General features: G+C 31.6%; 1 protein-coding gene across 2 annotated transcripts in view; it reads left to right on the top strand.

The window, feature by feature from the left end:
• Positions 1-13,079, top strand: part of LOC148601929 (N-acetylated-alpha-linked acidic dipeptidase 2-like) — a 67,914-nt gene that overhangs the window by 27,905 nt on the left and 26,930 nt on the right. Inside the window, exons 3-4 of one of the 2 annotated variants that reach the window (XM_088555867.1) lie at positions 5,797-5,873; positions 11,931-12,201. In XM_088555867.1, coding sequence (XP_088411993.1) covers positions 11,932-12,201 — 270 coding nt within the window. In that variant the 5' untranslated portion in view covers positions 5,797-5,873; position 11,931. The remainder of the gene's footprint in view (positions 1-5,796; positions 5,874-11,930; positions 12,202-13,079) is intronic. The other variant, XM_088555865.1, reaches the window with a different exon arrangement.

The raw sequence follows: 13,079 nt of genomic DNA, 5'->3' as shown, positions 1-13,079 counted from the left end.
GTCCCTGAAAATGTGGATTGTTATGGTGAGAACCAATTTGTTCACTGTGTCATAGTTTCTTCATTCTTCTACTCCAAACATTACACTTTATGAATAACATGGCAGGTGTTTCTATAAAAGCAGAGGACACTTACCCTACGGTGTCTTGGTTTAGTTGTTATTCCAGGATCATATTTGAGTCCTTGTTTTGTTTTGATGTTTTGGTAATTTTTTTTGCTGATTTTCATTCATGTTAGATTAAAAGATGTTTCTTTAAAACACCACCATATGTAGTGTTAGAATTCAAAATGTTCTCAGTACTCATCATTACTATTTTATTCAGAATGTTTCTAGGGAACACTCCTAGTGGTTTAAAACAAATTTTTTCTGGACCATATAACTGGTGTTATTTCCAAACATTTCTACGACTCATTACTTGTGTCTAGAATAAATTATATCTTTGAGATAACCTTACGCAGAAGGGATATGACAAATCAAATAAAAAGACATTTCAAAATATTCAGATTTTTTGTCTATATAATCTATTACAAAAATTTCTCCATGTCAGAGACAAATGGAAGAAGTGAACAAAAACAACGAGAAGTTTTTACTCATTTCTTCCTCTAGATAAGGCTCTGATGTCACCATGGATATTAGTTGCTTCATTGACATATATTTGTTGTTAACATGTTTTAATTTGTCATAGAAAGTAGCTCTTTATATATGACTGCAAAAAATATTTTCAGTTATATAATGGTATTACTCTGTTGTTGTTGTTGTTGTTAGGGTTTGTTAACTTTAGTTTATTTATGATAACTTACATAAAACTTGTATTATCTTTTTGAAATTTTAACATATTGTTTTTAGGGACATGGCGAAGGGCCCTATTTTTTTTCTTTTTTTTTTATGTTTTTCCCATTTTGGAAATAAGGGACTAAAATGGATGTTGTTATTAGAATTGATAGGAAGGTTCATTGTTGATCAAATTTTTATGATTCAGATTTATAATGTTTACAGGGTTGGCTTATTTTAACCATTTTGGAGTGTGAGGGGTACAATTATTTGGGCCATACTTAACAATCAACTTTTTAAATATTGGTCTGATTTTGAAATTTTTTGTATTGGATTTCTTATAAAAAAGATCCTGTTAGTGTTTTTTAATCAGATTTCAGATATCGCTAATGATTTTCAAGTTATTAGGGGTCAAAGTGGCCACACCCCAAAAAAATCAACTTTTAAAATTTTGGTCCAATTTCGAGAATGGTTTTTTCTATTGGATTCCTTATGAAAATCCCTACCTGCATCTTCTAATCAGATTTCAGATATATCTTAAGGTTTCAGCGGAACCACACCCCCAAAAAATTGACTTTTATTTTTGGTCCAATATCAAAGATTTTCAGTTGAATTTCAAATCTTGTGCTATATCATGTCCAAACCAGTTGTTGTGTCCATAATGAACTGTAACTAAGTCCCTCTGCTTAAGTGTGTTAAATCCACACCTGACACCTAGTGAACAGAGTTTGACCACTTTGGCCATATCATGCTGCACGCCACAAAGCTATTCATTTGATATATTGAATGCTTCACCAATGCATTAGCTATAAGTTGAGTATGTTGATGTATATGTATACATAGTTTTCAGAGGACACTTACCTTACCAGTGCACCTGGTCCATGCTCCCAGTTTTTAGTGGAGTCTGAGTTGCTCATTTGCTTTTGTTACTTTGTATGTATGATTTTAGTTACTTTATGTTCTTTGTTGTGTTTGTCTGTTTTCCATGTCTGGTCTTTGTCCCTGGATTACATTCTTTTGATTATCGCTATAACCTTGGTTCCCTTGATTACTCTTCCATGTCTGGTCTTGGTCCCTGGATTACATTCTTTTGATTTCCGCAAGAATCTTGGTACCCTTGATTACTCTTCCATGTCTGGTCTTTGTCCCTGGATTACATTGTTTTGATTACCGCTATAACCTTGGTTCCCTTGATTACTCTTCCATGTCTGGTCTTGGTCCTTGGATTACATTCTTTTGATTACCGCTAGAATCTTGGTTCCCTTGATTACTCTTCCATGTCTGATCTTGGTCGCTGGATAACATTCTTTTGATTACCGCTAGAACCTTGGTTCCCTTGATTACTCTTCCATGTCTGGTCTTGGTCCCTGGATTACATTGTTTTGATTACCGCTATAACCTTGGTTCCCTTGATTACTCTTCCATGTCTGGTCTTTGTCCCTGGATTACATTCTTTTGATTACGGCTATAATCTTGATTGCCTTGATTACTCTTTCAAAAATGTTTGAAAGAGGTGGAGGGGCATTAGCCTTTAAATATTCCCTAAAAATATCAACTTTGTTGTAATAACATTAAAATTGATTTTTCATAACTGAGTTAAATATATAAATATTAATGAAAATACTGTTTTGTGGCATTATTTTATGTAATGATGTTATAATGGTGTCACATTTATAGGTCATTTGAAAAAAAAACTTTTTCATAGAAAAGCAACAAAAACAGAAGAAATGTTTATTCTATGGCAGATAGGTGCACATGACCATGTCTGTCATGGGTTAAATAGTCAATCACAATACACAAAGTAAAAGACAATATAATATAGTATTTTTGACTAATGCAATGCCACATTCTCTGAACGTGAAAAAAATGTTCATTTTTGTTTTAAATGGATCATGCAAGCATATTTTTATTGGTCCAGGAGGATAAATTATCAAAATTTCATAAAGGTTTGGTAAAATTTACTCAATTTGTAGGGCAAAAAAAAAGTGGGTTTATTTATGCAATACTAGCTATTTCTCTGAACATGAAAAGAATGTATTGTTTTTGTCCCAGTGACGTGTCACGAGGGGACATGGAAATGCTTGGCGTCCTTCTGTCCGTTTTTTTTTTTGTTATGCTTTTACCAAATAAGTTTATTTTTGATATTGGCATTATTATGAAGAGTTAAAGATTAAGATTGACTTTTATTACAGTTGAATGATTTTTACGGAAGTTATAGCCCTTTGACTTAGAAAATTTCAGTGAATTTACAGTTTCCGCACTTTTTTTTGTAATGCTTTTACCAATTTATTTTATATTTTGAATGTAGTCTTACTATGATATGTTACAGATTAAGTTCGACTGTGGTTACGGTTGAATGATTTTATGGAAGTTACAGCCCTTGGACTTAAATTTTTTTTTAAGTTTCCGTTTTTTTGTTTTTTTTTCGCTGGGGACATTGGAACACTGTTCTTTTATTTTATTTGTGAGAAGAATGTCAATTTTTGTTATAAATGGATCTTTGCAAACACTTTTTCAGTTGCGTAGGAAGATAAAAATATTTGTTTTTGGTTCAACATACATGTACTTTTTGTTTAAGAATGGTTAAAAATTATCTTAACCAAACAATTTAAATTTGATAAGTTTGGAAATATTGAATTATGCCTAACAAAAACATCTGACAAACAAACTGAAAACATGAAACTTGACCCTGACCATTTAGGAGGATCATTCACCATTTTGCAGTACTTCACTTCATTTATGAATGTCTAACACAAAACCAATTATTTGCTATATTTTTTATTTCTGATAAAATATATTCTTGTAGGTATTGAACAAACACTGATTCTGGCATTGAGAAACAAAACAATAAATTGATTTAATCATAGTAATTTTATTATTCATTCAGAACGACAGAACTAGCTTTGCACAAGAAGGGTTGCATGATACACAAAGTAAGAAGCACTTACAGTGTATACATGATAGACACACACATATATCCTACACTGCACATGACAACCCATGATACATGCACTCCAAACACACTAAAATGGGAATGTAACATGTTTGATGAGGTGTAGTAGAATGATTTACTGGTACTGTTTTGTAGGACATTTAACATCATTTCTTTATTAAGGGGCATACAATTCACTATAATAGTTTAACAAGCTTTGCTATATCTCTATATACAATGCTTTAATGTTTAAGAACAAAAAGATTAAGTATTCAATAAGTACATGCTGGAACAGAGATCAAGGTAAGCAGTATTTATGTAGGTTTTTACCCATGAAAATATCAAGAGATACTCATTATACATGAAGTTTGCTGAGTTTAGCAAACATTTGAAGTTTTGATTGTATTTGATTGCCCCATACAGCATACAATCGTGTTCATTAACAACATTTTCTCTGAGATCTGCAACTTCTGTTTACGTTTTCTAAGCAATGATTGATAAGCATGCCACAAAGTGCAAGACTGCTCTAGAAAATTCCTTAAAGTTTCTAACAATCTCTCTTGTATCTAGTGACAGAATATAGAATTATTGGCAACATCATAAAATTAGCAGTGAAAATCACAGTTAAAAATGTAAATAAGAAGAATGGGAAAGAAAAACATGAAAAATAGATTATAAAGGTGTACATGAAGCATTTTCTTCTGAAGTATTGAGTATAAATTAGCAATTTTTAAGAAAATCATACCTTTATCTCTCATTACTATCAACCAAATCAAAGAAAATCAAGAACAATAACTCTTGTTAAGTGCCAATTTCATATACATGTACTATTTTTTAATTTCAAAAGCCCAACAACCAAATGAAAAACTAAGACTGGTTGTGTGATCTTTAGCTGTTTCTGAACAAGAAATAAAAGTGAATTTTGTGGGTTTTTGACATGCATGAATCACCTCCTGTCTTATTTTTATAAAGACTACTTTAATTATCAACACAGGGTAATGTTACCTCATGAACTTTAAAAATATCAGAAGAACTGATGGAACCAAGACTGTTTTACCTTAAAAGTTACCATTGAAACATAGCCACCAGTTAAACTAGACATCAACATGTTCTTAATAGGAATCGCTATTAAAAACACATGAGTTATTGAAACTTGATCTATCCATTATAAGGAAGATGTGGGGGAAATGTTGTCATGGATTATTGGCTAGGATTTTTTAAAGTAACATCAAAATGGAGATTGGCATTATAAAAAATATTATACACCAATTTACAATCTTTTTATAGCTAATTCACTTCCAAAAAATTGATTGTGGAAAGTCTAACAATGCTTATAACAGACTTTTATGGAAGTTGTTACTGTGAAATGTGAAATCAATTCTTTGGAGTAAGACCATTAGGTTAACTTTGGTTAAAACATCATGTTATAGAACATTAGTATTGATAGCTGCCGAGAGACAGTAAGTTGGTAGTAAACATTATTCCTATAATTTATATAAGTTCTATTGGTTGTTTCAAGTAGTCATATCTCTTTGAATTCAGAAATAAAAATTCTTTATTTTAAGATTCTCAATTACATTAGTTTGCAGTGAGGCAGCTTTCTTCAATGTTTTTGATACACCCACACTGTAGGAAGATATATTGTTTTATGTCATTTGGCACATTTTTTTTTATTTACTTAGTCACAGTCACTTAATACAGCCTTTGTATTGGTATGCCATTATCTCATAGGCCACACTATAAAATAGTCCAACCTTGCTTCATTTTGGCACCTGTCCCAGGTCAGGAATTCCTTGCCTCTGTATGTCTTGTTTTCTTTTTTTTCACTTTTAGTTTATTTTTCATGTTACTTGAGTATGTAGGTGCAATTCTTTCACTGTACCTGTGACTAAAGATGTTTTGGGGCCAGCTACAGCCTGCCCTGTGGATTAAGGGTTTCGTTGGTGTTCACTGAAGACAAATGGGTGACCTTGGGCTGACATTTTCATCCAGGTTGGGTTGTTGTCTCTTCACACTGTGCCTATTCTCATTATAAATGTTTAATATTTGAAACTGTTCATAAATTTTAATTCAAAAATGTTCTTTTTTTTTAGTCTGTGTGTGACATTTTGCTAATTATCTCTAAAACTGTACCAGTTTTGAAGAGAATATTGCTCAAAAACATTTTAAGGTATTTATGCTTAATTTTGCTTGCTTCATTTTTTTTAACTATATTACAAGCTTGTGTTTAATGAGAAAAGTAAGAAAATTGGGAGAATGATGTCATACACAAATACTCATTGTCTAATGTAGTCTTTTAGATGGGTTATTAATTTAAAATGCCCAAAATGTTTCTTGGGTAGCATTCTGCTGCACACATTTTTAATAGGATAATTATATTGAAAGAGTGAATACTCAAGATATGATAACTAGTGCCGAAAAATGCCTAGATTTAATTATTGTGCAGAACTTGTTCCGCACACGCACAAGTTATATCTTAATGCGCTCTTGGCATGAGTGATCATTTGTTGGTTATTCACGATAACCAGTTGAGTATCCTATTTATTATATGGATTTCCTCCATCATTCATTGCTATTTTCAACCTAAACTTTACATTTTGTGACGGCAGGTTGATGTTCATGTTGTGATATATTGTGACAGTTTAGTGGGAGAAAGTCCCAGAGTGAAATTATTGAATTTATTTCACAATTTGAATTATCCAAAATTTTTACACAAAGAACATTTGGTAAATCACTACTATCTATAAAATCAATTGTTTTATTGTCTTCCATTTTAGTAGAAGTAAAACTACTTATTAAGCTTAATCAGATAAAAAAAATAAAGGAGGAGGTTTTCTTGTCTATTAACCAGAAATAGCAATCTTGAAATCAGTGATAAAAAAAAATGATAATATATTTGTTTAAAGGCTGTTTTTCATAAATTTTCTTGAAGAGTTGTGTATCACATTCCTGTAGTAAACTCTGCAGCGTTGTTAACATTCAAAAGGTAATCAATATTCTGTCTTTGATGCTTCGTGGATTAATGTGAACAGGAAAAACTATTTGAATTTGAAGTGATGTCTAAATGAACATTGTTGATTATTTTGTACTGTTGAGCAGCTTGTTGTTTGTTGATCTGGATTAATAGTGTCTGAATTAAAAAAAAAAATGGTGAATCTGTAAACCTAATTCTCTGATGGTAATTCAATGGTTTTGAACAAAAGGTAGGTCTTGTCTTGTACAGTTCATATATTGTTAGTGTCTGAATGGTGAAGACTTCTTCATATATCTGTGTGTTATGTATTGATTTAGACATACTCCAGTCAAACTGGTCTTGAATTAGCCACCACCTGTACTCAACCTTAAAACACTGGGGTGAAAATATCCAAATGTAGTGCATTCTTTGTAAAATTAACCTTCATATAGATTCCACATGTCTTTGATGGAAGGCTATGCATTTTTGTGAATAAACATTACATGTTCTAATTACAAACTACTAGTTTAGTTTGGAATTATTTCAGATAAAAAAAATAATGTTTATAAAACTTATCCCTTCTAAGGGGGTTAGTCATGCCATAATGATTAAGGGGGTAAGTAAATTTTCCTTGCTTTTTGTTAACCAGCTAACCTTACCCCTTAGCCATAATGGGCATAACTAACCCCCTTAGTAAGGGTTAGTTTTTCCAATTATTTTTTTTGGTCATTTTCTAAATTTCAGAATAATTCCAAATTCATACAATACCTTGTTCAATAGTTTGTTATGTTTAAAATTGAGAAATGTTACTATTTAGTGAGTTTAACTGTAGTCACAAGCTTCAATGGAACATTCAAACCTGTTATAAGTGATCTATAAAGGAAGAACACAATCATGGTCACATAAGACAGGTGGTCTGTATATACAGGTTTATTTTCATAGAATGCAAAATAGTACATAATGATATAATATCATAGTTGTATAAACATCATTGCTGAATATACATGTTGGTCACAGACATATTTGACAGTTGGTATCACAAACAGATTTGACTGTTGGTGTTACAAACAGATTTGACAGTTGGTATCACAAACAGATTTGACTGTTGGTGTCACAAACAGATTTGACTGTTGGTATCACAGACAGATTTGACTGTTGGTATCACAGACATATTTGACCGTTGGTATCGCAGACATATTTGACTGTTGGTGTCACAGACATATTTGACTGTTATGTCATTTTTACATAGCAACTGCATGACAAATAAGTGACTATATAGTACTGCATGTTACTATGAAAACTGGGGGATTCCATGCATCCCTTTTACTTACCATGACAACTGTGAGATTCCCGGCATCCCTGTATGTTATCACGACAATGATTGGACTAATGTTTTAATGTTTTTTTTTTACCTAAATATGGTATTTATACCATGACCCTTAATATCTTAAGTTGACTACTTGATTTTGGATTGGACCTATACTCCCACCATTCTATCACAGTTGATTTCATATTTCATAAGGTGAAAATTAGTCAATTATTTTACTTGACAATATTTTTCTTGGAGTCCATAGATGGCAGACAATGAAAATGAATCCAACATGAAATGATATAATCCATTGTTCAAGTATCCCTAGGGTACTATAGACTATTGATTTCACATTTTATTCTTATTCTTTCCTAATTGTTATCTCTATTGCCTTCACATAAAGGCACAATATTGCTGCATACTGTTTATTTACTTATTTAGAATTTGTTTTTATATTAGTTGATAAATAATTTCATGAAATATCGGGTAAAATATTATTGGAAGTAAAAATACTTGAAAATTTAGGGACACCATTGTGATATTTTACTTAAATTATATTTGTACATGGTATTCTAATAATGGTATTCCATTAAGGATTGAGATGTTTTAAGATGAAAAATGGTAGATGTAGCTAACATGGAATACTGTAAATGGTTTTCTTCATCAATTCCCAGTTTACAAACTATCTGCAGCTTCTTTCCATTGTAACAATTATCTGCAGCTTCTTTCCATAGTAACAATTATCTGCAGTTTCTTTCTATTGTAGATAATTGCTTACTTTGTAAAGAAACAATGGGAATTTCACAAGATAAATACTAATTTTACATAGTATCATTAATCATTAATCAATTATCATTCTATCTTTAAAAAAAAAACTCCAAAATGTACAATTGTTCCCTTCTTATTCTTTTGTAAAGAAAGGTGCCAATTTATAGACTCCTGTAACATGTGTAACCTCCACACATGAAACATAATTGTCCTACAAATTTACCAATTTGTTATATACATGTATTTTACTCAAACTGACAGGTACAGGCACCTTTAAAAAAAAAAAGGTAGAACAATCACTGCTGCAACTAAAAGTTAGTCTTAATTTTATTTATTTTTATAATTCTAAAAAATTAGATTAGGAATTATCATAATTCAAGTAAAAGAGTTTTAAAGCTACTCTGTGATGTTTTCACATGAATTTGCTGAAAAAATACTTACCAGACTTACTTTCAGATTCTTAAAGAAAAACTTCTTTTTCGTTGTTATGTTAAACTCCTTACATTTCTATAGAACATTTTCCTGTCAGTTATCTCCCCATTGAAAAGTAAATATCAAGATTTTGTCATCAATGGTTTTAGGTCAAAACTTCTTTTTAAATGATTTAAGAATAACAATTTTCATCATATCATCTGTAGACCAATACTATTTGCTTGAAGAAAGTACATATTCCTATACAATTTGGCAAGATGCCTCTAAAAGATGCTCAGTGTCTTTGAACAGGTATGGTCTACATGTACCTGAAAAAACTCCATTGAAACAGTTAAATTACACAGTGCATAAAGGCTAAAAACCACTAATTCCACTTTCCATAGGCTTCTATGCTAATTTCACAATATTCAATGGCTTCTCTGGACTTTACCTTAACTTTAACCTGCAGAGGACTATATATCAGCATGATTCTACATATGTCAGCTCACAATCCTCAGAATGGCATGTGGGGTTAGCAGACTTGCAGTGCAGTACTGGTCACCGGAAGTGAAGGGTCTATAAATAGCATGGGAAATCCCAGTGTTTTCACAAGATAGGGGTATATTTAAAAATCATTATGGAGATTAGGCTTCACATCACAAGAAGCAAAATGCACCTATAAAATGTACAGAAATGTTTTTCCTTTCAGAAACTGTTTAAATTTTTTAAATAAGATAAGAACTTTTTTCACAGCACTATGAGGAACAGGGGTAATTTCTGCGTAGGACTATTTTTGCGTACGTTCCAAATGCTCATTGGTTGATTTGGTGGTCTGTAACCTAAAGAGTCACTTTTTGTCTTAGAAAAAATAAATAACTATACAGGTATCTTCCTACACACATACTGAATGCATTTGCAAAGTTTCAGTGAAATGTGACAAGCACTTTTTTAAATATTTGATTTTTAAATATAGGGTAACCAAGTTGTGCGAGCAAAAAAGTGACAATATTCTACTATACTTAAATGCATTAAATATTTGCAAAGAACTTTTTCTGACTTTTCAAATAAAAATATCAATCACAATTTGTTTTTTAACAATATCAATGAAGAAATAGTTTTAAAAGTAATCATTTTCTGAGAAATTGGTCTATTTTTAAAAATTTATTTCTGACATGCCTCCCCCTTTTTCTTGATCACATGTCAAAAATCCTAAATCTTTAAATTTTCACAAAAGGTGATATATTTGGCTTTAAATTTGTAAATACAGTGTTTTCACATTAAAACATGACCAGTAAAGGGCACCTAAAGCAAAAAAAGTACTCAATAATGGATTTTCCATGTTGCCATAGGGGAATGCTGATATGGCCTTAACCGCAGTAATGAAAGTGAGTTTTTCCTCATTTCTAACCTAATTTTTGCTCAAATCTACACAAAACTTGATTTCAAGTGCTTATTACCACCATATTTAGGTAAATATAGCCCTCAAAGTTTAATATTTGATATTTTTACTAAATTTTCTACACTTTTTACAAGATAGGACATAAAAATCAGCCAAAAAGACCAATTTTCCATAATTTGGACCTATAACTTAAAAAAATGCATATTTTGAAGGATTTTTGTAGTGTATTCCTCTCATGGCAAAGTTAACAAGATCTTCAAGTAGTTTAAAGCTATTTCAAGAAACTTTTCATTTTGCCATGGCTTGAACTTAAGGCTAAAAACCACTAATTCCACTTTCCATAGGCTTCTATGCTAATTTCACAATATTCAATGGCTTCTCTGGACTTTACCTTAACTTTAACCTGCAGAGGACTATATATCAGCATGATTCTACATATGTCAGCTCACAATCCTCAGAATGGCATGTGGGGTTAGCAGACTTGCAGTGCAGTACTGGTCACCGGAAGTGAAGGGTCTATAAATAGCATGGGAAATCCCAGTGTTTTCACAAGATAGGGGTATATTTAAAAATCATTATGGAGATTAGGCTTCACATCACAAGAAGCAAAATGCACCTATAAAATGTACAGAAATGTTTTTCCTTTCAGAAACTGTTTAAATTTTTTAAATAAGATAAGAACTTTTTTCACAGCACTATGAGGAACAGGGGTAATTTCTGCGTAGGACTATTTTTGCGTACGTTCCAAATGCTCATTGGTTGATTTGGTGGTCTGTAACCTAAAACACAATTTTATTTGTAGTAAAGGAACTCATTAAGATCATGCCAATTCTTGCGCTCAATACCGTATAGTTCATGCCAATTCTTGCACTCAACACCATACAGTTTATACCCTCTCTAGTAAATATTATGCAGTATTGCTTTGTTGCTGAATACATGCAAATTAAATGGTCATATATAAATGTCTACTTCTTACTTATCTCCTGATTGTTTCTGTATAGTAATAATTATAAGTAAAATGTAGACAAGCTTTTAACAGAATTGTCAATTATTGTGGAACATAATCTGTCTTTCCATAACCATTATGTACTTTTCTTGTACCGGAAAAGTGTTTTCTATGGCTATAATTTGCCAGGAAGCTGTCTTTAGATCAGAGGGAAGTTAAATGGAAATTTTATTGATGTTTTGTGTTAGCAGCAAAGCTTAGTAAATTTCTTGGCATCAGCAATACTGAGACAAGATATTCAGTCTAACAGGGCAATTCAGATATGTAGACTTACTGGTAATCTGTTATTATAAGGATGAACATCTATAGCATGTTGTGTTGCAAATATACATAAGCCCATTACTATTAATGATGTCATAATATGTTGAATTGTAATTTCAGAATGCCTGCTAAAGGAAAGTATATAGCTGGAAAGCAAGTATCTAGATGGGATGCTGATACAGACAATGTGGACATCGAATACAAAAACTTAGACTCACAATCTGTGACATCAGTGCCTTTCTTCAGTGGACGAAAAGGATGTTTACTAAAAGTTCTCTTCTTATTGTTGTTTTTCTCAGTAGGAATGATCCTTGGGTACATGGTGAGACGAAACATTCATGAAACATTAATCAAGGAACATTGTACTGAGAAACCAAACACTATAAAACAGGTAAAGAAAAAAGGAACTCATTTAGTTACTACATGTACACTTATTCAACATAAAACTTTGTTTTCATTTAAGTTTGTTTTAGACAGAAGGTCCTGTATTGTTGTTGCAGATATATGGTACATCAGATACTACTTTATATTTATGATTATCACAATCCAACCAAATGCTGAAGGGTTAGAATTTACTTCTTAACAAGTGCAATGGAATTTTAAGTAGTACTCCAACTAAGGATCATGTGATATGTGATTCATGCTTGGAAAGCCTACATATTTTTGATATTTAAATGTTTAAAATGTAGATTTGCATTTTTTTATATCACTTGTTTATTTCATATCATCCATAATGTGATATCATAATTATCTGGTCATTTAAGAAATAAATCATCATCATCACATTCTCTTTGTGTTATACAACACATAAGGCATCTACCAAGGTCCTCAATCCAACTCTGTCCTTTGCCTTTCTTTCCATTTCACCCCAACTGATTCCATTCTCTTTCATCGTCCCCCCAAACATCCTTCTCCATGTACCCTTTGGTCATCCCGTTTTCCTTCTGTCAGAAATAAATAGATAAAAGAACCAAATCATTGAGAAATAAATCTATCGAACAAAGGTTTAAAATAAGATGTTTCACATATGAATAACTAATATTTGGTCAGTGAAAAAAATATGTATGTCTTGCAATAATTTTTGTGAAAAACAACTTAAATTTTGTAACATAGTCAGCAACTGCTAGCTAATCTATATTACTCACTTGATTCTCATGAAACTTGATAAAGAACTTGAAATTACCCTTACCAGTCCAAAATGTGGGGCATACAAACACTTTAATGGTTATATAAGTTAAATTGTATTGATCTATATGATGTGAATTGATG

This window comes from Perna viridis, chromosome 12, assembly GCF_037379345.1.
Source record: "Perna viridis isolate PV_CMFRI_1.1 ecotype Kerala chromosome 12, ASM3737934v1, whole genome shotgun sequence".
Classification (NCBI taxonomy): domain Eukaryota; kingdom Metazoa; phylum Mollusca; class Bivalvia; order Mytilida; family Mytilidae; genus Perna; species Perna viridis.
Note: the sequence above shows the minus strand (reverse complement) of the source record. Positions and strands in the feature narration are given on the sequence as shown.